Consider the following 24,875-nt stretch of genomic DNA (forward strand, 5'->3'; position numbering starts at 1 on the left):
GCCTCCACTGCACGCATCCCTCCCTCCTCTTCCATTTCTGCAAAGGGCTTTGTGGCTTTGAGAGGTGCAGGCGGTGCCTTGACGTTGCCAAAACTGCTGTTGTCCTTCTGAACCTGGCTGGGGTGGTGGCATCTGCTAGGCTACTGTCTGTCCCAGGGGGCTGACGCCAGGAAGGGATGTGAAGGATCAGCGTGGCTGCGAGATGCTGTGTGCTGGGAGTCCCTGAGGGGATGGGCGCAGTGGCTTCTGTGTGCCAGGGGGTCCCCAAAGGGATGGGTGCTGTGGCTGGGGTGTTCTGTGTGCCAGGGGGTCCCCAAGGGGATGGGCGCTGTGGCTGGTGGATGGAATATGCCATGGAGCCCCTGAGAGCACGGGCGGTGGGTGCCAGGGGGTCCCCAAGGGGATGAGTGCTGTGGCCGGGGGATGCTGCATGCCAGGGGCTCTCCGGGGGGTGGATGCCGCACGCCAGGGGTCCCTAAGAGCGCCGGTGCTGCGGCCGTGACGGCCGTGCGGGGTGCGACGTGCGGGGGCAGCGCGGCGGGGCGGGGCGGGCCCGGGGGCTGTCCCGGGGGGGGGGCGGTGCTGGGCCGCCGGGGGCGCGGCGCGGGGCCGAGCGGCAGCGCTGCCCCTCCTCCGCCCCCGCCCCCTCCCCCCGCCGAGGCTCCGGCGGTCGGGGCGGCCGCGGGGCTGCGCTCCCGCCACCGCGCTCCCGCCGCCCCCATGGGGCGCCCGACGGCGCGGCCAGCCCGGCGCGGGAGCTGAGCCAGGAGCCGCCGCCAGGTACCGCGCTGTCCCCGGGGCCGGACATCTCACATCCCTCCGGGGCCGGGCATCCCCCCCTCCTCCACTCGGGGCCGGGCATCCTCCGCCCCCCCCGGCCCGGCGCCGGGCATCCTCCCCCCACTCCCGGCGCCGGGCATCCTCTTCCCGCTCCGGGATCGGGCATCCCCCCACCCCCGGGACCAGGGACCCCCCCCAACACTCTGGGCCCGGGCATCCCCCGCCTTCTCCTGCGACCGGCTCCCCCGCTCAACCCCTCCTGGAGGTGGGAGGGGGTGTCGTTTCCCAGCCGGCTGCGTGGGGAGGGGGATGGAGGGGGAAGACTCAGCCGTGGGGTATCGGCTTGGAGCCGGGCGGCAGCTCGGGGGTTGCTCGGGGGCGGGCGGGGCGGATGGTGCTGCTGGGAGCAGCCTCCTCCCGCGGGGCCCGGGGTGCTTGCTGGGCAGGGGTCCCCTCGTCCCAGAGCCAAGGTGGGGGGCGATGGGAGGGAGCTTTAATGTGCCCCAGGAACACAAACCCCGCAGCATGGTCATGAGGTGCCCAAGCTCCGGCGAGGAGGGTGTCTCTGCAGCCACCTCAGTTCTTCAAACCTCTAGAAAATAGACGGGTAACTAGTTGTGAGGCCCAGCATCCGCCCCGCGGCGTCCTCCCAGCTCTTGTGCCTTTGCAGTCCTGTTTGCTATTTAAAAGGGGCTTTTTCCTCCCTCTTGCTGCCTGGAAGCCGGCCCCGCAGGCGGCTGACCCAGGCGCTGAGCCCAGTGCGGCAGTCTGCCGTGCGGTGCCAGCCGTGCTCGCTGCGGCTGGAGTGCCCCAAAGTGAGTTTTAGGGTTTGCATCCCTTGGTTGCCTCCCTTATACCCCCAAAAGCCATCTGGGTAGCAGGCTCTGAAGTGGGGAACTGTGGGATGGCTCCTTGCTGGAGGATGAAGATGGAGGAGGAAGAGGAGCAGATGTAACTGCAGTCCCTTCCATGCTTGGGGAGCATCCTGGTCTGGGGTTTGGCTCTGCAGCCTTCCATTTGGGGAGCTCAGGAGGAGCAGGAAACCTGGGATCACTTAACGGGTTTTCCACTGGCATGTGTGTGCCAGGTACATCGCAGAGCCTGGTGGGCTCCCACCCCCATGTAGGATGGGGTCACACTTGCTGATGTGCCTGGGCAGAGCCAGGATGAGGAGGATGTTCTATGAGGAAAGGCTGCCTGCCCTTGCTGAGCTGCTGCCCAGCATCTGTAGCTGTCAGGGCTGAAAACTTTCAGAAACTGTGTCCAGGCTGCATTTCCTATGGCTGCTGGACTTTTCCGGACCTCTTCCTCTACCCTTTCCCTGCCGCATCACTCGGCGCTGGGGGGTGAACACCCCCCTCTTCTCCCTGCAGAGCTTTGGACCTTGGCACTTGTGACATCCCAGGCTGCGTCCTGGTTGTTAACTCCCTCCGGGATGGAGGGGCAATGGGTTTTGGGGTTGGGTGGGCTGGGAGCCGGGCAGGCATTGCCTGAGGAGGGAGCAGGCAGGCATGCAGGCAGCGGTGGTGGGACATTTCCTTCCTGGAAGGCAGGAAGTGATTATGTCTTTGCACGAATGACACGGAGCCTAAAAATAACCGGCAGGTCTCTGTTGTGAACAAATACCCCCAGGGATTTGCTTGATTTCACTATTTAAGAGAGCAGGGTGGGGGAGAAGAGAGCCCGGGAGAGCGAGCCCCGTGCACTACCGCATGCAAACCGCATGCAAACCGCGGAGAGCGTGCAAAGGCGCGTGCGACGGCGGGTGCTGGTGCGCATAAGGTGCCGCTTGTCTTGCAAAAGGTGTGGCCTGCAGCAGCCTGGCTTTGATGGCTTTGAAAAGCAGCCTCGTGTAAATGGAGCCGTCCTGTTGCTCCGCCAGCCCTCCCCGTCGGGAGGGGAGCCGGTGGTTAGCTATGAATAGCACAAAATCATAGCCCTCGCCTTCCCGAAACGCCCTGGTCAGGCTGGTCATGGCACTGAGCCTCCCGGGGTTGGGAGCGGGGTACTGTGCCATGGGTGCCACCCCCGGGTCCCCAGTGGGGACCCCCTCTGCTGCCATCCAGAGTGGGGTCACGCTGCAAAACCTGCAGGAGGAGGTGGAAATGGCACAGGGTGAAAAATTTGGCAGAGCAGGTTTGGGCGTGGTGCTGTGGTGCTTCCTGGTGAGTTGGGGAGTATTTGGTGTCGGAGGAAACCTCCTCTTCCTCCACAGGTCGGTCCTCTCTTTGGAGATGCCTCCGGCCTTTATCTCCAACCCATATGGCTTTTTTGTTGTTGTTGCACCACTGAAATGAAACTCTTCAGTAAGCATGCTTGCAGACCTTGAAACCACTGGCAGTGAGCTGATGGCACTACTGGCAGTGCTGGCGCTTGCAAATCAGGGCTTTGTTCCTCTTCCCATTGATGCTCATTGATAAAACCCCTCACTTCAATAGCAGGCAGCTGGAGTGTCTCCTGCGTGCTGTGAGCTGCCTCTCGCCTCTGGGCTGTGAATCAGCACCTCAGGGACCGGTGTGATATGCGAGAGGACCTGCCAGGGGTCTTTAAAAAAGTAAAGGAGTTTTTTTGGAGGAGAGAGTGTGCATATGATAGCTGCTCGTCCAAAGGGCATCCTGTACTGGGGCTGGTTTTAGCTGTTATAGGTGGGCTTTTTGCAAAGTTGAGGTGGCTCATCTGAAAAAGCCATGTCCTGCTGATGAGACACCTTTATATCTTAATTCCTCCAGTGCGTCACCTGGGCTTTGCTTCTCAACAAAGGTTTGATGCTGCTGATCAATAATTCACTGCAAACCAGGTTTGGGAGCAAGAGCTGCAGCCCAGGTACCACTCCTGGTACCTCCCAATGGGTACCAGCATCCTTTCCATCAGTGGCTGGATGTGCCTGGATGCCTTCTTTTTCTCCCCCCCCTCCTTATCTCAAACAGCTTTCCTTGACTTCAGGGTAAGGACTTTTAAACGAAGGAACTAACGGTGGGTTGGGCATGTGGAGGACAGGGATGTGGCCCTCAGTTTTCTGCCAAAAGGCAGAAGTGTGTCGGGAAGGGGGTGTGAAGCATGAAGTCCTCATTATTCTGGTGCTCCCACTTTGATTTGGGGGAAGGCATCGCACTGATGCTTTTCCCTTCTCCTTGGCAGGTGCTGGTGGTGGAGCACAGGGTGTGTAGGGGATCGGCAGCACCAATCTCAGCCTGATTGAGAAATACCTCAGTACTTTCTAGGAAATGCTGGTTATTTAGTTATACTTCTGGCTGTCAGTGCTGGCTCTCCAAGGAGCCTGGAGCTGATGAGAATGGAGGCCGTTTGCTTTTGCTTGTTTAAAAATAATAATAAAGCAATCAAGGCTTGTAAAACCAGAGCTGTCTGCTACAAAGTTGGCTCTCCAGAGCCTTTACCTCCCTATTGCAAAGCGCTTTTGGGTTGGTTTAAAGCATTTTGGGTTGTGTTATTTCCTTGCCTTATTTCACCTTTGCCCTTGCACCTTGGTGGGCAAATGATACGTTTCAGAGAAACCATGGCTTAATATGTTATTTCTCACTTTTTTTTTTTTTATGTTGTTTTTAATAAGCTGAGCTGCTTTTTTCTGGCATCACCTGGAACAACAGGAGCTCAGTTCTGTGCAGCGTCTGCTCCGGGCTATCTCCCAACCCACACAGGCTCCCCTGGCGAAAGGCTTGATGTTTGTGTGTTATTTTCACTGTTTTTTGAAAAAGAGGGTTAAAGAGCACGCCGGGGCAGGAGGCTTGGCTCCAGTGCTTCCTCCAGGTTTCGGTGATGCCCCTGCGGCAGCGCTGGGGCTTCCTGCTGGCTACTGTGGTGTTTCCTGCCTCCCTGCTTGGATCAGCGGTGCCGGTGCCCTCCGGTCCCTCGAGGTTTCATCCATGCCGGCTCAGTGCTGAAAAGCTGCTGGGGCTGCCCCACACCAAGGGAGGGATGGATGTGTTAGGAGGATGCTGCAATTGCTGCTGCTTCCCAAAGGGCTTTGTGCTTTATTTAAAAAACCTATAAAATAACCTGAGGATGCATGGAGGGAGATTTATTTGATTTATTTCCCGCTGACAATGAGGCAGCCAGGCAAGTGCACGCTTCCTCCTCAGTGCGGCAGCCAGGGCAGATGCATCCTGCAGCTGCAGCCCAGCCACCCCCCACTATATTTAGTCCATTGTTTGCTCCAGCTTTGAGTCCTCGCCAGGTCCTTGGGCATGGGAATAACCCCTGTGCCGGACAGCGGGGGAGAGGAGCAGCTTTGTGAGGTGGGGGCTGAGCACTGTACATAACCGTGACTTAAGGGGGAAGAGGCCGCAGAACCCATGCATCATCTCTCAGGATGCTCAAGCAGCATCCTGGTGCTACCTGTGGCTTTTCCAGGGTTCCCTACCCAGCCTGGGCTTGGCAGATCTTGGGAGGTCTGCAGGGGAAGGGAAGCATCTATACATTGCCTACCAGAAGCTCTGCTTTCTTGTTAGGCAGCAGCAATAATTAACCGGTGGCCGCTGAGGCTTTGAATTTAAGCAAAACACCTGGAGAACAGTGCTGGTTTGTTTGGTTGGGATGTGCTCTTGCAGGGTGTCGGTCCTTTTTGTGGCTGGGGAGAAAATGAGCTTTTTGTTGACAAGCCACATCCACCATTTATCTCAGGCTTGGCTTTTAGGTCTGTGAGAATAGGCTTGTTGAGTGCCTGTGAGGGGATGAGCTGGCTGGGTGAGTATTTTGGGGGTTTGTCCCTGCGCCCCTTGCCTTGGGGAGAAGATGCAGGCAGGCGGCAAGGATGCTGTGCAGGGGGGTTTGTCTCTGCATCCTTTTCCCTAGCAAGGAAACCCTTAAATACAGCTTCACACAAGGGAAGGCATGCTCAAAACTGGCTTGTCCGAGCTGATGGCTAATGCCATCGTAAGATCCATGTGAATTGCATCTGAGGCTCCTAACTTCTTGTAGTGGCATGGAAACAGGGTAAAGCCCCACCAGCTTGGCTGATTTTTTGGGAATAACACAGATCTTAACATCAGGCCGGGATGTTGGGTGCTGTGGGGTTCTTTAAAAAACAGGTTAAATTAAAAAAAAAAAAAAAAAGAAAAAAAAAAAGCTTTTTTTTAAGGATAAGTTGCCTGCCTAAGCACCTGCTTAGTGTTTGCTAACTGTGTTCAACTGTTGGGGAAAACCACCTGATACTTGGGCTAATCCAGAGCCCTTTGGTGGGCTGGTCCCTGGGCTCCTGCCCCACCTTGGCTGGCCTGTGATGGTGGCTCCATTGCATCTCTTCTCGGTGCAGCCACCAGCTATATTTGGGAGATTTTTCAGGCAAGATCATTTTATCTTGTTTCCTGGGACAGGGTTTTGCTTCCCTACCCAACCCATTTTGTGTCCCAGCTTGGGCACTGGGAGGGTGTAAGCCCTCCCACTCCTGTCAGATGCAGCAGTACCAGTAAATAGCTGCTCCCAGATGGATAAGCAGTGCTTCCCTCTTCCCTTGCCTTTTTAGAGCGGTTCCCATGGTTGCCCGGAGCACCCATTTTGGGTAATTTTGGTGCTTTTCTAGAAGATGCTTGCTTTTGCCTGCCCGGCCAAGCAGGGGAAAGCAACTGTAATGTGATTTCCTCTCTCCATTCATTTTGTGGTTTGAAAGACCATTTCCAAATCTGCCTGGTGTCTTTTATGTCTATTATTTGCTGGTGTGGTTTGTTGGGGAAAAAAAAAACTACGGGGGGGATCTACGGTGAAGGTGGGTGACTGCAGCAGGGGTAAAGGATGGAGGAAATACAGCATCTGCCTGTGCCTGCCTGCAGGCTGGGGGGTGAGTCTCCATCCCCCAGCATGGGGATGCTGGAGCAAACCCAGAGGAATTGGTAGAGCTTGTTGGGCTGTGCCAACTGCTTTTGAAAAGATGCACCAATTCTGAGCAAAATAAGGAAAAAAAGCATCCTGGCTGAATGCCCCCCTCCTGCTTGCTGGCTGAGCTCTCCAAAGCCACGAGCGCCTGCTCTGAAATACTTGAAACCTCCCTATTTTTTTTTCTTTTCTTTTTTCTTTATTTTTGCCCTGACAGTGTTCATGTGAAAGAAACACATAAGGGGACTTGGAGAAATGGCACTAGTCTGAAACAGCTGGGATTTTTTTCCCCTTCTCTTATGTGTAAAAGAAGCCAGGCTGCCTAATGGTGCAGAAAATACACGGTAGAGCAACAAGTTCTCTGTGGAGCAGGGAAGGAAGATGGGGAGGAGGGGAAAATTTATGCTGGGGCACGGGTGTCTCAAAATAGCACATTTTCCGGAGGCTTTTCCCCCCCTTGAAGCATTTGCAGCTGCTGGGGGCATCGCATTCCCTGGGACTGCAGTAAGGGGCTGATCCTGTCCTGCTTGCAAGGCAGCAGAAGCAGCTGCAAAGGCATTTGTAGGACTGGGTTAAAGCTACCCCGGGTTTCCCAGCGCTGTGCATTGCCACCGAGCAGGTACTGTCTCCCTTTGGATGCTGCCAGGGTTTTTCCCCATGTAGCATCAGTACAAAGGAGATTTTATTTGGGACCATTTTGGTAGGGGTGGGCAGAGTTTTGGGTTTTTTCCAGGCTACCCCCTTGCCATCTCTTGCTTCATTTGGTTACCAGGATCCGGCCCTGGCTGGCGCAAACAGTCGGCGCATTGTCCTGGACCTGTCAAGTGTGGCAGGATGCTCCTGGCCACCGCCAGTTCCCCCGCCCTGGGCTGGCCCTTTTGCTTTCATCCTTGTATAGGGATGAGCTCCTTGGGGATGGGGGAGTCTGCTTTTGGGGTCCCCACCTGCCCTAGGGGAGAGGGTGCTCCTGCAGTGTGGGAATAACCGGCTGCTTTAAAGGCAGCTCTCAGATTTGCTCGTTAATAGCTGGAGGAAATCTCTCATCCCGCTGCCTCAAGGCTCCTGATGCCTCCCGTGCGATCAAGTGGCTTTGCCAGGACTGCAGGATTATTTATTGCTGCGTGGGGGACACCTTTCTGCTTTGCTGCTGACCACAACTTCTGAGGCTGCAAAATCACGAGGGCACTTCACAATTACCCTGTGGCTCCTCCTTTGCTTGCATGTGCATCAACACATGTGTGTGCATGCACACGCATGCACAGCCTGGACCTGGGAGCAACCTCCCTGAGCTTTGCTCACTGCTCCAAGCACACTGGGCAGCTCCTAAATTACTAAATATTTAGTAATATTTACTTGCTGTTCAAGCATTTTTTGTGTGGGGAAGGACCCTGGAGCGAGTTACAGGTGCTGGGAAAGTGGAGGATGAGTCCAAGAGCTGTGCCACTGTGTCCTTCCTCAGTGCCATCTGCTGACTCAGCAGGTTTTAGGGGCCAGATCCAGCATTTTGCCTTCCCCCTGACCTTGTCAGCCCCACTTTTGGCTGCTCTGGGTCCAGACCCTCCCTGACGGAGAGCGCCGCGTGGCAGGCAGGCAGAGAGGAAGAAAGCCCTTTGCAGCATCGGGAGGGAAAGGGCTGGCTTAGCGCTTCTTCCCAAACGGGCCTCTCCTCACCGGCTGTTGGCGGGGGGGTGCCCTGCTCCTGCCCAGGATTTTCCCTTCCCAAACCAGGAGCAGCTGAAAAAAAAAATTCCTCCTCCCTCTCCCTCCCTCCTTGTTTTTCCCCACGGTCGCTGCCGCCTCGCCCCGGCACAGCCACCCGCGGATTATGGGTACAACCGCCAGTGCGGCACAGCAGGCAGTCTCGGCATCTCCCCTGGAGAGCAGGGTGCCGGGTGACGGCAGCATGGAGGACCAGCGCTCCCTCAGCATCCACTCCTTCCAGACCCTGGGGCTCCACAACAGCAAGGCCAAGTCCATCATCACCAACAAGGTGGCACCCGTGGTCATCACGTAAGTCCTTGGTGGCCTCTTGCAGCTCCAGACCTTTATTTTTCTGAACTCTTTTCCCTAAATAATGCTTTTTTATCTAATCTGTACCTATGCCGTTAATTTTTCTTCTGCCAACCCGCATGTGGCTTTTACAGGTACAACTGCAGGGAGGAGTTTCAGATCCATGATGACCTGCTGAAGGCCAACTACACGGTGGGACGCATTTCTGAGACCATGCTGGAACACTACCTTGTGCAGGTCAGCATCACCGCCACCCCATGCCGAACCCATTTCAGCCTGGGGTTTGGAGACCTCAGAGTTTTTTGCGGCTAATTTTGAAGATCACCAAGAAAAGTCATCTTTTCTTCCCAGCTGCGTTCAAGCCGGCTTGCTCAAATCCACTTATTCCCCATCTCCTCTCTGCCCATCTTGTTTTGCAGGGAAAATATTTCATGGTCAGGGATGTATATGGCAAATTAGACGTCTTGAACACTACCGGCAGCTGCGGCGCTCCCAATTTCCGACAAGCCAAAGGAGGTTACGCCGTGTTCGGCATGGGGCAACCCAGCCTCAACGGCTTCAAGCTGGTGCTGCAGAAGCTGCAGAGAGGGGGCCACAAGGTTGGTGGGAGGGTGGAAACTGGGGTGGAAAAAGGCAGGAGAACCTTTGGGCAACCTCTCCCCCTCTTTGCAGGAGTGCATCTTCTTCTGTGTGCGCGAGGAGCCCGTGGTCTTCCTGCAGTTGGAGGGGGACTTTGTGTCCTACACCCCCCGGGGCAAGGAGAATCTGCATGAGAACCTCCAGTGTCTGCAGCGTGGGCTGCGGGCAGAGAGCCTGGAGCTGGCCATCCGCAAGGAGGTGAGGTGGGATGGGAGGGGGTCATGACCACAGCAGTAACGGGGTGCATGCATCCCCGGCTGAAAGATAAGTGGAGGGGTTGCTGAGGTGGTGGGAGTCCTGTGGGTTTTGACGGAGGTCCACATCTCTGCTAGATCCATGACTTCGCGCAGCTGAGTGAGAGCGTCTACTATGTCTACAACGACATTGAGTGCTTGCGGGACGAGCCCCACACCGTGCGGGTGCAGTGTGAGGAGGACATCCAGGTGATGGAGGAGGTCTACCGCAGACCCATCTTCCTCCTGCCCTCCTACAGGTGCTGCCCTTCCTCCTCCTCTTCCTCCTCCTCATGTGTAGTTGGTGGTTTTGCTTTTGCAAGCTGGGCTCTTAATACCCTCTTAAGCCACATGTCCTCCACTGCGGTAGGGACGACCCCCCGCGGTGGCCCCTTCCCCCTAACAAGGGCTGTCCCCGTGCCCGGCAGGTACCACCGGCTGCCCCTGCCCGCTGAGGGAGCCCCTTTGGAGGAGCAGTTCGACGCTTTCATCCACTTCCTCAGGGTGAGCCAAGGAAAAGCGCCTGGTCCACGGGGCCGTGTTGGGTTGCGATTTGCTCGTGTGCCTGAGCAAGCACGCCATGTCTGGGAGCATGACTCCCTGAGAGCATCTTCTGGTTTTGGCTTTACACTGCCTATTAGAGGGTGCCTGTGTCTGTGGTGGCATCCCATTCCCATTGCTGTAGACCCTGCTGGAGAGGTCTGTGTTGTCCAGCTGCTTGTCCGTAACCCTGACTGGAGGTGGCCATCCCTCTCCACTTCCCAGCATCCCTACGCAGGTGGCTCTTCCCTGAATGGGTTTGGGAGAAATTAGCTGGATTTGTTGCAAAGGCTTTTGATGGTGGGGCTTCTCTTTTTTTATTTCAGCCTGGGAGATGAAATCTCAGTGGCTTGGGGACTGATGGTGGGAAGCTCTAGTGGAGTGGACAAGCCAACATCTGCCAGTGGCTGGAGAGGGCACAGGGCAGGGGAATGCAGTGGGTGGACTGCCCATTGTGCTGTCCTTGTCCATCCACACTGTCCCCTGAGCAAAGGGGAGGTGCCACCCACCCCTCCGTGCTTGGGCAGGGCCATCACCTCCACCCTGGCCATTGCAGTGGCAGATGTGGCTCTCTTGGATGTCTCTGTGGTCCTCATCCCTCTGTCCCTCCCTCCTAGGAGAGCCCCAGCCTACTGCTGCGGGACCCTGGCAGACCCCCACCAGCGCTGCTCTTTGGCTGCCAGACCGGCGTGGGCAGGACCAACCTGGCCATGGCCATGGGCACACTTGTCCTCCACCACCACCGAGGAGCTTCCCAGAAGCCCGAGTAAGAGGGGCAGCCCCTGGGGCTGGGGTGGGTGGGATGCCCGTGCCCCTGGGGCTGGTTTGATCTCTTTCTTCTCCTACTCCAGCCTCCCCCACCCACCTAAAACATCTCCCAGGGACAGGCTTCGGGTCATCCAGTCCTTCATCGATATGGTCCCCAAAGGCCAGCAGATAGTCGAGGAGGTAAGGGGGTGCCGTCAAAACCCCTGGCAGAGTGGGTGGGTGGGGGTGAGGTCGGTGTGTCCCCCCAGTTTGGGGCTCGCTGAGTGGCTTTCTGCTTGCTCCTCACAAGGTGGATGGTGCCATCGTCTCCTGCTCAGAGATGCATGACATGAAGGAAGCCATCTATGAGTACAAGAAGAAGTTGGAAGGGATTGGAGAGGACTATCAGATCCAGGTATGTTAATTAGAGGATTGCTCAGATGCAAGCCACCTGTATGGGGTAATTTATCAAGCTCTTCTTGCGTGGGGATGAGAAGAATGTAAATTCTGGAAATCTGAAGCTTCCTGTGAGCTGGAATTTTCCCAGCGACATGAAACCTGAAAGGTTGTGGAGCTTCTCTTTTTTTTTTTTTTCTTTTTTTTTTCTCCCCCCAGTTTTTTAAAAGCCATAAAACAGAGTAGGCTGGGATTTGGGGGAAAGCTGGCTGTTTTGGGCTTCACTGCTGCTTCTGGTAGATGACCTCAGGGGCAAATAATATCCCATGCCCTGGTTTTGTCAGCTCTAGAATTGGAAAATTGATACCAGCCTGGCTGGTAAAAGTCCTCAGGAGCTGGGAGGGATTGTTGCTTAGAGGCTTTCCTGCAAATATAGTCAATAAAGGTGAAGCTTTTCTATCTGTAGATTTTCCCTCCCCCTTTGTTTTGGAAAGTCATCAAGCGTGGTTTTCGGTGCTGGAAAGCTGTGATCTCCCCTGTCCAACGGGGTCCCTCACCCAGGCGAGGGAGGGAGGATGCTTAGATGGAAGTGCTGCCCCATCTCAACCTCTTTGGAGAGTAATTTTCCCATTTAAATGCTGAATGTGGAGTGGAAGTGCTGGGGCTGGCTGTAAAGGGCAATCTAAAAACAGGTGCTGTGCAGCCAAAGCAAATAGTCTGGAGCAGAAAAACAGCACGAAAATAATTAAGTGATGGGAAAAGAAAGCATTTAACTGTCACTTTTTTGGTGTTCAGTGGCAAACCACAAATTTTATCCCCCGGGTCTCCTTTTAGGGTGGATTTGGGTATTTTTGGTGCTGCTTGTGTGATGGTAGGTGCTCTCTTGTATAGTGAGGGAAGCTTAGGCATGGGGCAGGGGATTTTCCTGCTGCCTTGAAGCTTTGCCCCCAACTTTTTCCCATGGGGGAAAGGCTGCTCTATGTCATTGTCAACACCGGGGAAACAAATTGCTGGGGGACCGCCATAAATTAGCTATGAGGAGTGTTTATTTGAAGTCTGTGTGGAGTGAGAGCAGGTTTAAACAATGGCAAAGAGCCAGGAAAATGTGCTGGGGTGGGGGGGAGGATGAGGAGGGTAGAGGGGCTGATGCTCAGCCATCAAAAAACCAGCCTGAGCTTGGTAGGGCTGGAGGGACTGCAGGTGGTATTGGGGAACTTTGCTGGGTGAGCTGTGGAGCCCTGCTTGATTTTGGGAAGAGGAAAGGCTTTTCTGGGCACGGATGAATGATGTCACCCTGGACTGTGGGTTTCTGCTCTGTGTTGGGAGGCAAAAGCGGAGATCTAAGTCCTCAGGCGATGGTGATGCAGGGGTAGGTGCATCTGGGTGTGGGATGCTGAGCCACTGCTGGACCCCCACAGTACCCAGCTCTCCATGGCTGAAATGCGAGAGGATCATCTTCCTTTTCATCAAAAGCCTATTTGAGGGGAATATTCACAGATTTGCTTTGGGTGAGAGCACAGGGCTGGTTTTTATTGCAAGAACCTGAGTGCCTGGGGAGAAGCACTGCTCTGCTGTCAAACCCAGCACTGCTCCATCCTTACAGGTGTTGTTTTGAGTTTCCTGAGCAAAGCCTGCTGCCCTGCCTCTTGATAAATGACAGCAGGCTGGATTTCTCTTGTGGAGAACAAGTAAATATTCATGAGTCAGCCATGTAATGTCAGATGCGCAAACCTTGCTTACGAAGCCAATCCTTGTACATACACAGCTCTGTCTTAGAGGATTTTCCATTATACCTGGGGGAGGGGGTTCTGATGGGCTCTCCAGGGATGCTCGTGGATCCCATACTGGGTAATCATTTGCTAGTGCCAGTGTTGCAGGTTAATTTGTTGGATGGGATGCTCAGATGTACAAACCCCTGCCCTGAGGCAGCATGGGGGTGGTTGCTGAGTTATGGAAAATCCTGAGAGTTTGAGCTTGCGTCACCTTGAGGAGATAGCTGTGCTGGGGCGTGCACCTGGTTTGGGGAGGTAATGATGAAGATGAGAACTTGCTTGAAGCCAGCTACATAGGCAGCAAGATGCTTCTGCACATTATCTGGAGTGCAGGGCTGGAAGGTGATGTCTCTGGCAGGCTCCCCACATCCCTACCTATGGCACTGCTGGCACAGCAACCTCTCTCCCCAGGGATGCTGCCACCTGAGCATCTTGACCGAAGGCTACAGAGGTGGCTGGGGTGGGAGCAGGACCTTGTATTAACCAACCCCCTCCCCTTGGGTCTGAGTCTCCCTTTAGCATCTAGACAGCGTATCTCCCTAGGACAGCAATGCCCCTTGGGTCTGGTTGGAACCACTCCCGGTGTGTCCTTGGGCTAAAGGCAAGGGGTTTTTTGAGCTGAAATGTGAATTTATGTCTTTAAGCATCATTTAATATGGAAAACTTGAAATGTTTCATGAGGAAAAAAAAAAGTATCAAAAAACTATGTTCCAAATTGGGTTTTGTAGTTTCCCTGGCCCTGGTCTCACTGAGAAGTGGTTTCTTTCCAAACAAATAGCTTAGTGAAATTAGCATGAGCACACAAAAAACCTGAATGGCTTAAATGGCATTTCTGCCCCTCGTCCCCCCTCAAAATTGCTCCACGAAAAAATGCCTCTGGCCTGTTCGCTGCTTGCTTGTCTCTCTTCTAAGCCAGCTGCGGACAAGTGTGTGTAGGGCTTTCCCCAGCCTCCTGGTCTGCTTGGAGCTGCAGGACTGGTTGGCACTGGGCACCACAAATCCCACCTGCCTTTGCTTTCAGGGGAGCAGCACCAAAGAGTATTTCCTTCAGAGGACTTTGCAGAGCCTCGAGCGCTATTTCTACTTGATTGCTTTCAACTACTACCTTCATGAGCAGGTAAAAAAACAACCAACCAGCCCCCCAACCCAAAAAGCCCTCCTTTGCTTTTTTTTTGGCTTTCCTATGTGGTGGGAGGGAAGGGGTCTTTACCTCTGAGTTTCCCAAGCAAATGCAGGTTTTTTCAGTGGGGTCGTGGGTTGCATTGAGCAGGGGGTGTGAGCCCAGGCTGACGGCACATCCCTCCCCGGCCCCCCGCCGGCAGTACCCCCTGGGCTTTGCCCTCAGCTTCAGCAGGTGGATGTGCCGGCACCCCGAGCTCTACCGACTGCAGGCAGAGATGAACTTGTCGGAGCTCACAGTCACCGGTGACCTCATCACCAGGGGCACGCGAGTGCTGGTGAGTACCCACCCTGGATGTAGGGATGGGGCTGATGGCTCTTCACTGTCCCTTGGGAACGGCACCTTCCTGGGATGCTTGCCCTCAAAAAGGTTTGGTGGGGTGGGAGAAGCAAGAGGTTTCCCTGTTGTAGGGCAGGTGTTGAGTCTTGGGGTCTCCAGGTCTGCGTTGATGTCTCGGGTCTGTGTCATGCTGGCACCCTTGGCAAGGTTGGGCATATGGCCAGAGACCCCTTGTGCGCATGGATGTGTTTGGCCCTGCAGACCCAGGGTACTGGGATGCTGGAGCACCCCATGCTGTGAGCCTAAGATGCTAGCCTAGTTGCAGCTTCATGTTTCTTGGTGGTCCTTGGCTGTGGTGGGGTGAAGGAGGCCAGAGCTGTTGGTGGTTTGCTGCTGCTTTGGTATAGTCTTGCTGCAAGAAGAGCATCTCCTACCTTTGAAATATGTGATCCGGCTTTGAGCCCTGGCTTGCTGGTGTTGGAAGGGTTTGGGGACTCACCTGAGCAGGGACCATGGGTGAGAGGTGGTGGTGTGCTGGGAACCCCCATGCAAACCCATAAGTGGGAGGGGGCACATTCAATGCTGGAGGTGCACCCCTTGTCCAGGCTCTGCTCCGCTGCAGGTGGCAGATGAGCGCTTCTGCCCAGACGTGCTGAGCACTGCCAAGGAGATGAGCGTGGCCAACTTCCGACGGGTGCCCAAGATGCCCGTCTACGGGACTGCGCAGCCCAGCTCCAAGGTGAGGGGCATGCATCCCATGGCATGCAGGTTCAGCTGCAACAGGGTCCCAGCCCTCCCATCACTGTTGCCTACTCCTTTCCCTAGACCCTGGGGAGCGTCCTGCGGTACCTGACGGATGCCAAGAGGAAGCACTCCCACATCGTCTGGATCAACCTCCGGGAAGAAGCAGTCCTGGAGGGGAATGAGCAGGTCTATACGCTGCGGGAGCCTGGGCACCTTGAGGAGCTGATCCCTGTGCCTGCTGCCTCGCCCCAGCAGCTGGAGGTGAGCTCCTGCCTGCTGCGGAGATGCTGGGTGCAGCAGGGGTTCCTGCCTGTCCATGAAGGTCTGATCTCCCCTTCCCAGGAGCCCTTGTGGGCAATGTCTGCAGGCTTTGATAGTCACTCACCCCCCAGGGCTGCTTGTTTGTTTTTTTTTTTTTTTTCTTTTGGCAATATGGGGCAGCAGTTTTATCGGGTGCCATGCTTGGCTCATGCGCTCCCATGTCTGATGGAGGCTGGAGACAGCCCAGCTGATCCAAACCAAGTGGTCAACTGGCTCTTTATTGTACTGCAAATATAAAGGAGGAGTTCTGACTTCGCTGTCACTGTGTAGGAGTTTGCAAAGGCAGAGCAAAGAGGAGATCCTCCCCCGAAGAATTTATAGCGTGGCTTGAAAGTGAGGGTAAAAGGCAGTCGGGGAAAGGAGAGCAGATGTTTCCAGCTGGGTTTCTAGAGGAGATAGGCAGTGGAGGAGCTGGGCTGCAAGCAGCAGCATGGCTGTGGGGAGGAGCTGCCTGAGGCAGTGGGAAATGATGCTCCTGGGGCTCCCATCAAGCACAGTGGGGACCGTGGTCCTGGGCAGAAGCAGTGACCGGGAACCAGTGTGAGGTTTTGGGTTGGATGTGGTGTGTTTGAGAGGGGTGTCAGCCTGCATCTAAGAGAAAACGATTGAAATCCCGAAAAAATTAAGAGGAGCAGGTCCTATAGTTAGGGTTTCTCTGTCCTCTGCAGAAACTAGAGGCTACCCTGAAGGGCGACCTGCTGAAGTGCCAGAAGTGGCTGGAGGTGTACCTGGAGGTGGAGAAGCAGATGAAGATGTTCAAGAGCTGCCTGACCACACAGGAGATATTCAGCCAGCAGAAGAATGCCTGCCAGGGGCTGACCTACCGCCGCATCCCCATACCCGACTTCTGCGCTCCCAAGGAGCAGGTACCCCAGGGATGGCATGGTGCTGCTGTCTCCTTCCTAAGCCATTCCTCCTGCTCTGGGGTCAATATCACTTGGGTGCTCAGTGCCACCCAGCCCTGGGACTATGGTGGTGTGCCCAGGCTCGGTGCAGGGTGCTTGCTGGGGCAGGGAGGATCTCCTGGGAGATTGCTTGCGTGGAGACCCTGGGTGCCTTTAGCTGGCCAGAGATGGAAGGAAGGCTGCTGGGCTGGATCCGTCAGCAAGGAGCCAGGGATTTTAGCCTGGAGGGCGTAGGACGAGGGGGATCCCATGGTGGGGAAGGGAGGTGGGCAGTCTGTGCTGACCCACAGTGGGTTGCACCCATAAAAACCCACTGGTTTTGCCCCTGGCAGGACTTTGACCGGCTTCTGGAGGCAATGAAGAGTGCCCTGGCTGAGGACTCACGGGCAGCCTTTGTGTTCAACTGCTCCAGTGGCCGGGGCAGGACCACCGTGGCCATGGTCATCGCTGTCCTCACCCTCTGGCACTTCAATGTGTGTACTGGGATCTGCAGCTATCCCTGGGGGTCAGGCTGGAGTGGGGGCTGCTGGGGAAGTTCAGTACAGCCTGCAGCAGCTGTTGCACAACAGGAGGGTGAAAAGGAGTGTGGGGAGGACCAGGGTGTGCTGTGGGGGGTGGACGCCGGTATGTTGGCCTCTTGCTATGCCTAGCCCCCAGCGAGCTCTAGGAGAAGTGTGGGTGCATCCCTGGTGAGCCTTTACCCTGTTCCTGCCTTAGAGCTCCTACCTCAGGATGAAGGGTTAAGGGCAGGAGAGATGTGGGTCTCACCTTGCAGAGCGGATGGTGGGGTCTTCTCTGTCCAGGTAGAAGGAAGGTGGAGGATGCCTGGGGTCCCGGTGGGTTGCGTTCAGGGTCTGCATTTCTGCTCAGCTGTTGGGCATCTGGGCTGGGGCTGTGCAGACTCTAATGGCCCAGCCTTCTCTGACCACCCTAGGGCATCCCCGAGATGAGCGAGGAGGAAATTGTGAGCGTGCCTGATGCCAAATATACTAAAGGGGAGTTTGAGGTGAGTCCTTGGGCTCTGGTCAGACTCTGTTTTAGAGGTCCTCCTCTGAGCCCGCTCATTGCTACCTTAGTAGCCACAGCTGCTTGTTTGGAGGGGCCATGTCCTCTCCCAGGCAGGGAGGGAGCAGTGAGGTCAAGGTGAGGAGGCACCTGGTGAAACCCCAGCTGCTTCTTTCCATGCTCCAGGTGGTGATGAAGGTAGTCCAGCTTCTGCCAGATGGTCACCGGATGAAAAAGGAGGTGGACATGGCCCTGGACACTGTCAGCGAGACCATGACACCCATGCACTACCATCTCCGAGAAATAATTATCTGCACCTACCGACAGGTGAGCATGCCCTCTTCCCCAGTCCCAGAGGGTGCAGCAGGGCTCTGTGAAGCTGGATGTTTTCTTGGGCTGAAGCTTTCTGGCCTGTCACCAGAGAGGTGCTAGGGCTTTTTCGGTTATGGTCACTCAGTGCTGTCCCACATGCCACCCACCTGTCTGATGCCATCCTGCATCCTAGCCGGCATCCCAGCCAGCATCCTGCCTGTCTGGTGCCATCCCACATCGCGGCCAGCATCCTACCTATCTGTCCCAGTCCTGTGCCCTGCACCATCCCACATCCCAGCCAGCATCCTGCCTATCTGGCGCCAGCATCCTGCCTATCGGGTGCCATCCTACATCCCACTTAGCATCCTGTATCCCACCTAGCATCCTGCCTGTCAGGTGCCATCTTGCATCCCACTCAGCATCCCTCCCATCTGGCACCGGCCCGCATCCCGCCTGTCCAGCAGTGTGCAGCCGGCAGAGGGCAGGGCTCGTCCGTCCTGCTCCGCTCCCAGTCCCGAAGGCTCCTCTGGCTCCTTCGAGCTCGGGAAGGGACCCATCCTCGGGAAGGCACCCATCCTCGGGAAGGCACCCATCCATGCCCCTACAGGAGGCATCCTGTTGCTGGCTAAGCCTGTGGGACGCAGCCTGGTTTTACATGGCTGTGGGGCTGATGGAGGGGAGAAGGGGTAATTTTTATTAATTTGGTTGTTTTTTTTTTAAACTGTGCAACTGTTTCATGGGGCCTTGGAAAGGCTGAGCTTGGGGCTTGGGGCTCGGCATTGTCCCTGCCTGGGATGGTTTGCACAATGTCCCCACCAGTGATGCCTTGCTGCAGCTCTTGCCCACAGCTGCCATTGACCTGTGTTTTCAATTAACGGCTGCAAACGATTGACTGGGGGAATTAAAACCAAAGCACTCAATCACCCGGTAACATCCGTGGCTCCCCAGGCATTTATCCCCATAAGGTTGGTGGGGTCCTCTTGATTTTTTTAGGGCGGGTGGGGAGCTAGGAGAGAAAACCTGAGCTCTGTGGGACAAATCACTGGGGACCCAACTATTTGCAGCAGTAGCTACTGTGAAATTATTTGGAATAAGTAATTTTATGTTATTTTCCTCCTCTTAATGTATTATGAGGGGGTAGCCACATAGTCGGTGGGAAGTCTCACCTACTTTATTGCATCCTTTGCTGCTGCAGAACTAAAAACTCCCATGCTAAACGAGTGGCTGCCTGCTTATGGATTTAATTATGCTCTCTGGTGACCCAGAATGATCCCCTGCCTTGCTGCTGACTCCTGCCTCTACACTCAGCCTTGGGGGTCCCAGGAGGAAGACCCTGGCAGGGCAGGCTCACCTGGTGGCTCCTGGTGTGGTTTTTTTCAGAAGACAATTCCCGTGACCTCCTTGCCCCTCTTCCCGGCGCTTGACAGTCAGGACCAGCACATGGGTGTTCCTGGGCCGTGTCCTGTTTCCGGGCCAGCTGTATCCAACTCTCCCTGGCAGCCCGGTGGGAAAGCAAGATAAGGAGGGAGTCATCCGCTTCCCCTGCACCCTCTGCCCTAGGAAGAGCCTTTTGTCACTGCCTGCATTTTGCATTTCCCTTTTGGCTGCTCCATCCATCCCGTTGGATTTTGCTGGGCTGGGGGAAGGCACATGCAAATGCTGTAATTTTTATTTATTTTTATTTTTTCCCCAGTGACAGGCAGTTTGAAGAAGAGAATTACGGGAATTGTATATTCTAGGCATTGCCCTAATGGACTTTTAATTAACCTGTGGTTATGTTTAGAGAAACGCGGCGTTTGGGTAAACCAGCAGCATCGTGCAGTGGATGCTGTGCACCCAGGGCTGACACTGCTTTGTAGTTTTGGGAGCCTGCTGGGAGATGCTTTGCCAGGTTAGGGCAAGCAGGAGGGAAGGAACAGGTGCTCTGGTACTTGCTCTGGTTTGTTCCTGCCCCTTCCCGCCCCAAACTGGGAGGAAAAAATAGGAGCATGTAAGAAAATGGTAAATAATAGGATAATACAATAAACAAGAAATAGGATGGTATAATAAAATGATAAATAATTGGATAATACAGTAAAAAAATAGGATAGTCTAATAACATGATAAATAATAGGATAATAGGATCTGCTCTCTACAAATACTGGTGCACACGTGTGGAGGAGACACCTTTTCCAAGGGCAGAACCACTTGCCTGGTGCTGCCACACGTTGAGGTGCAGGTGGCTTGGGCAAACCCTAATTTTCAAAGCCCACAGGTGGAAACGTTTGTATGCTGTGGCAACGGGTGGCTGGGGAAGAACCTAGAGAAAGCAGAGCGGGCTTGTCCCTCAGGGTGGATTGGTGCTGGCACCGGAACAAGGAATTGCTGCTCTTTGGGATGGTCTGCGGGGTTCACAGTGGGATTGGCTGTGGGATTAGGGCTCTTATGCCATCTGGCTGTTTATTCTCTATTTATTAATTTTTGGAAGGGGCATCACTGCAGGGCTCATCTGTTCTTAAAATAACAGCTATAATAATAATTAATTATACATATAAAAAAAATAATAATAGAAGGTGTGATGGCCACCAACCTCAGAGCAGGGTGCTGGGTGGCTGCCATGGCCTCTCCTTCTCCAGTGGGGGTGGCTGAGTCTGACTGGGGAATGCTGGAAGGGGACAGATTTTTTTGCCCTGGGGAAGTGCTTTGCTGTCCTGGAGCTCATGGTTTTGGGTACAGTTTGCACCTGGGCAACTATTCCTGGCTCCTGCACACACACACCCCACATTTAGCAATCCCTCATCTATTTTTGAGGTCTGCATGGTAAAGAGGAAGTTTTTATATGCTGGAGACCACAAGGTAATAACAGCCTGGACTGCCAAGCCACAGCAGGAGGGGGCTGGAAGGATTTGCTTATTTTTGTCCCCAGAGTTGTCCCCCCTCCTTGGCTAGAGGCAGGGAGGAGGCTGCGGGCTGGGCTGGGCTCCTCAGGGGGATAATGGGGTCGGAGGGCCGGTGTGCAGTGGCATACGTAGCTTTTCCCTTGGGCAAGAGGTCCTTGTGGGTCCTTCACCACCAAACTTGCCATGTGGGATGGCAAGCAGGATGGTGGATGAAGACTGGGTGCAGGAGCTGCCTCTCAGATGCTCACCTGAAGCGGGTACCACAGGCATCTCAGCCAGTCTCTTGCTCCTTCCAGGGGAAGTCAGGCAAGGATGAGAAGGAGATGCGGACACTGCAGCTGAGGAGCCTGCAGTACCTGGAGCGCTATATCTACCTGATCCTTTTCAACGCCTACCTGCATCTTGAGAAGAAGGACTCCTGGCAGCGGCCCTTCAGTCTCTGGATGCGTGAGGTGAGGCTTTCCCTGTCTAAGCCGCCAGCAAGACCTCACTCAACCTCATATTTACAGGGTGCTAAGAAGATGACCCCCATCTTCATTTTATATATGATTTCCATATGGTTGTTGGGAGCATCGCTCTGGGCGAGCTCCCATATCACCAGGCTGGTGGCTGTCATGGAAAACCAGGCGGGTCACTGGGGATGGGTGGCACCCTACCACATGGATGAGGTGCTCTCCCACTCCAAACCTGCCCTTTTTCTCCTCTTTTGAGTTTCCCAGGGTTTTATTTTGATCTGCTGTCTGTGATTGCAGCATCTGGGGCTGGGAGGCCACCAGCCAACCCTGCTCGGGGCCCCTCTCTGGCTTCATTAGCTTGGCTGGCTCTCCTTGCACCCAAACCACATCTGGTCTCTTTGCAGCAGATTAAAAATACAATATCCCAGCCAAACAGGTCAGAAGAGTGAAAGGAAAGAGTAATTAAAAGGAGGCCCACTTTGCCTTGCCTGGCTGGGGCAGGTGGCACAGGGGATGGGAGAGCCCAGGAGGATGGGGATGGTGACAGTGGGCATTCAAGGGAACTGGGAGCCAGCTGAAAAAATGGGTTTGGAGGGTGGGGTGAGAGACCCCAGATTATCCATATTTCCTGCTCAGGGGGGATATAGGTGCTGGATTTACTTGGGGCATGTCGCTTCCTATGCAAGCATTGAGGGGGTTTGCTTTCTGCTTTCTGCAGCAGAAAGATGCTTCAGACTTAAAAAAAGGACTTTGGAGGTGGTGCAAGTGATGGGGGACATGGAGTGTGGGTGTGCTGCTCCCTGGGGGCTTATTCTGCATGAGAGGAGAGTAAAAGGAGAGAAGGGAAAGATGGGGATGTAGCAATTTTAATTATGTTAGTATTATGTTCTATATTTATTTATTATTATTTTATTACTGCATTTTATTTCTGTTGTTATTTAATTCATTATTTAATTTATTTTTATTATTTACTTCTACTATGATGCAGGGATTAGTTTTTTTTCTCCCTGGGTTTGCACAGTGCTAAGTGAGCAGTGCCTGCCTTTTGTGGGAAAAACCTCATCCCTTTGCTTGCTTCTGCCAGCACCGCTAATTCGTATTGGCATGTTTGATCTGCCAGGCGGGAGATGAAAGTGGTGGCTGCCAGCTCTGCTCACTGTCCCCCCTGCCCCATCTCCCTGGAACGGGCCACAGTGAGAAGTGTGTGTGGGGGGGTGCCCACCCCGGCGTGGCATCCCGGCTATGCTGGTGTTTGCATAGCATGGCAGGAGGTTGTGGTTGGGACTGGACCATCTTTTCCTGGAGATGTGTGATACTTGCTGCTGGCTGGATGCTGGGTGCATGGGTTTAAGTGCATCGTTCACACTGCATCTTTCTTTCCTGCATGGGTTTACATCTGCCCCCTGTCCCCCCGTTTGCCAGAGGTGGGGAAACACACCCAACCTGCAGATATAAGGAGCCTTTGACCCCAAAAGCACCCCTTCCCGCTGCATAATCCCTGCATTTTTAGCAAAAACAAGGCACCATTGTAGCTTTTTGGCAGAAGGGTGCCAAAGCCAACAAACCTTGTGACGGCTGACCCCAGCAGCAAGGAAGCAGCTTATAAAATGTATAAACCGTAGCTGGAAGAAAGCTGGGGGGCTGTGGGCTGGGAGGTACCTGGATGTGTGGAGATGCTGGGGTCCTTCCCTGTGCATCTTCACCTGGGAAGTGGCAAAAGCATCCTGAGGATGCTGGGTGAGTTAAATATCTCTTCTCTCTCTGCTTTCAGGTGGCGGCGGTGGCTGGGGTCTATGAGGTCCTGAACCAGCTGGGCTTCCCCGAGCTGGAGAGCCTGGAGGGCAAGCCCCTGTGCACGCTGCGGGGCCGCTGGCAGGCGCGGGGGGGTACCTCCCGCCCTTTCCGTGGGGACTTCATTTAGGATCAGGGTGTGGGGGGGCCCCCTACTGCTTTCTGGGGCGGGGGGGCAAAGGAAAAAGGCTCTTTTCCCAAAAACTGGGGGTGTGGGGAGGGAGGGGTGAGCCCTGAAACTGCCTTAGAACGGGAGAATTTCTGGTGTTCTTTTGGACGCAATAAAAATACTGTAAATTAAAAATCGATCCTTTTAGGCAAGTGCTTAATTGTGAGTGGGGTGTAATGGAAAAAGTGGCTCTGAAATGCTGAGATGAAGTTGGTGCATCTGAAGTTGGTGAATGCACGGAATTGTGCCAGATATTTTGAGATCATCTTAACTTTCTCCCTAAACCAGTGTGGCATATGCACACACATATATATATATTTATATACCCATGTGTATATATAGATGCACAGATACACAAATATACATACACACATATATATGCATATATATATAAATATATATACATGCACACACAGAGATATCTTTTTATGGCTCCCTGTGTGCGTATGTATGTATACTTGGAGCCATAAACACTTGTAGCCTAGATTAGGAGTTGCGGAGATCTTGGGTCACTGCAGACCTGGATATTTTTAAGGTTTGGGCATCTTGTTGCTCTTTCCCCAACTTTTTAAATTGAGGATGCAGCTGGGGGAAAGGGCCATGGTGCCAGATTTGGGAGTCCCCACTGCCCCCCACCTGACATGTCTTTTCAGTGCCAAGGGGATGCTGCTCAGCAAAGAGTAGACTTAAAATCGTAATTAATGTAGGGATTTATTTTTTTTAAGGGATGGAGAAACAGAAGAGTGAAAAATTAACTTAATCAAAACAAGATGCAAATGAGGTTTCCAATGCCCCCCCTTCCCTCGCAGCAGGGGGGGAGAGGAGCCTGGCAGCCGAGGGGCGATGGGGGAGTCTCTGGTATGGGCGGGAGCCCGGATGGAGGGATGATAAAACAGGATGGGAAGCACAAAAGCAGGAGCACATGCTCCATCTCTCCCAGCAGCTGCTTTCATCTGCTGCCAGTGGCGGGAGGCACAGGCAGCAGAAATTCAAAGGTGGAGGGCGGAAAGAAAAATAACATTTTTAAATAGCAAGGGATGCTTTTTCTTAAACATTGGGTTGGTTTCTGCTGTGCCTGTGAGAGCCCCAGTTCCCAAGGGTCCCCTTGGTTTTTTTGACTTAACCACACATTTTGGGTTTACTTTTTTTTTCATTTTTTTTGAATGCAGAAATACCTGCCTGAATATGTTGTCCCTCGCTAAGTATTTCAATGTTTAAATAATTTGCTGCTGATGTAGTAGGACAGTTGACTCGGTGATTTCCAAGAGGCTGTTGATACCACTTTTTCCTCTTTTTTTTTCTTTGTAATGGAGCACGTGCTTTCCATCTTCACAGAACTGCAGTGCATCTCCATTTACTCTTGCTTTACTAAAAAAATTACCTGCAGGCTCCTTTGCTTTCAGCCAGGCTGCAGACCCAATCCCTTCTCCTGCCCCCGGCAGTAACCCTTGAAAGTCTTGCCTAATAGCCTGACTTAATTAGGCAGGTTTTTTAATTGCTTAGGAAATCCCAGCCCCTTTAATCTTGGTAATGAAGGCTGGAGCTTTGCATCACCTGGACCGGGGGTGGGGGGGTGGGGGGGGGTGGAGCGGAGCGGACACGACTCAAAGACTCAAAGACTTTCCGCTTTCCCACCATCTTAACAAGTGATTTCCAGTGTTGGGCAAAAGCAATTGCCTGGGAAAAAAAAAAAGCCTTGGAGATGGAAATGTGTTTGAACTTGAAAAATCAGCCGAGCTGTATTCATTTCTTCTTTTCCCCAGGCTGGGAAGGCAGAAATGTAGCTCCCTCTCCCAGAAGATCAGTTAAACCTGGCTCTGAATGGGTTTTGGAGGGGTTTGCTCCAGCTGAAGCTCTCAGTGTAAAGCAGGGGGGAGCCCGGCAGAGATCCC

At 54.1% G+C, this 24,875-nt stretch overlaps 1 protein-coding gene across 2 annotated transcripts; it reads left to right on the forward strand.

Annotated features, from left to right (window-relative positions):
• The first annotated feature begins 627 nt into the window (after positions 1-627).
• On the forward strand, positions 628-23,120 carry PALD1 (phosphatase domain containing paladin 1). 2 transcript variants are annotated; one of them, XM_055720843.1, is made up of 20 exons: positions 628-780; positions 8,419-8,616; positions 8,751-8,853; positions 9,036-9,215; positions 9,289-9,453; positions 9,588-9,748; positions 9,917-9,992; positions 10,646-10,794; positions 10,880-10,976; positions 11,086-11,190; positions 13,965-14,060; positions 14,266-14,400; positions 15,025-15,141; positions 15,228-15,407; positions 16,136-16,333; positions 16,705-16,845; positions 17,307-17,378; positions 17,564-17,704; positions 20,865-21,020; positions 22,795-23,120. In XM_055720843.1, the coding sequence occupies exons 2-20, from the start codon at positions 8,432-8,434 to the stop codon at positions 22,942-22,944; spliced, it is 2,607 nt and encodes an 868-aa protein (XP_055576818.1). In that variant the 5' UTR covers positions 628-780; positions 8,419-8,431; the 3' UTR covers positions 22,945-23,120. The 2 variants fall into 2 exon arrangements, with proteins under 2 accessions (XP_055576818.1, XP_055576819.1); XM_055720844.1 differs by lacking the exons at positions 20,865-21,020; positions 22,795-23,120 and adding an exon at positions 19,070-20,855.
• Positions 23,121-24,875: the final 1,755 nt, after the last annotated feature.

The sequence above is a fragment of the Falco cherrug genome, chromosome 9, assembly GCF_023634085.1.
Source record: "Falco cherrug isolate bFalChe1 chromosome 9, bFalChe1.pri, whole genome shotgun sequence".
Classification (NCBI taxonomy): domain Eukaryota; kingdom Metazoa; phylum Chordata; class Aves; order Falconiformes; family Falconidae; genus Falco; species Falco cherrug.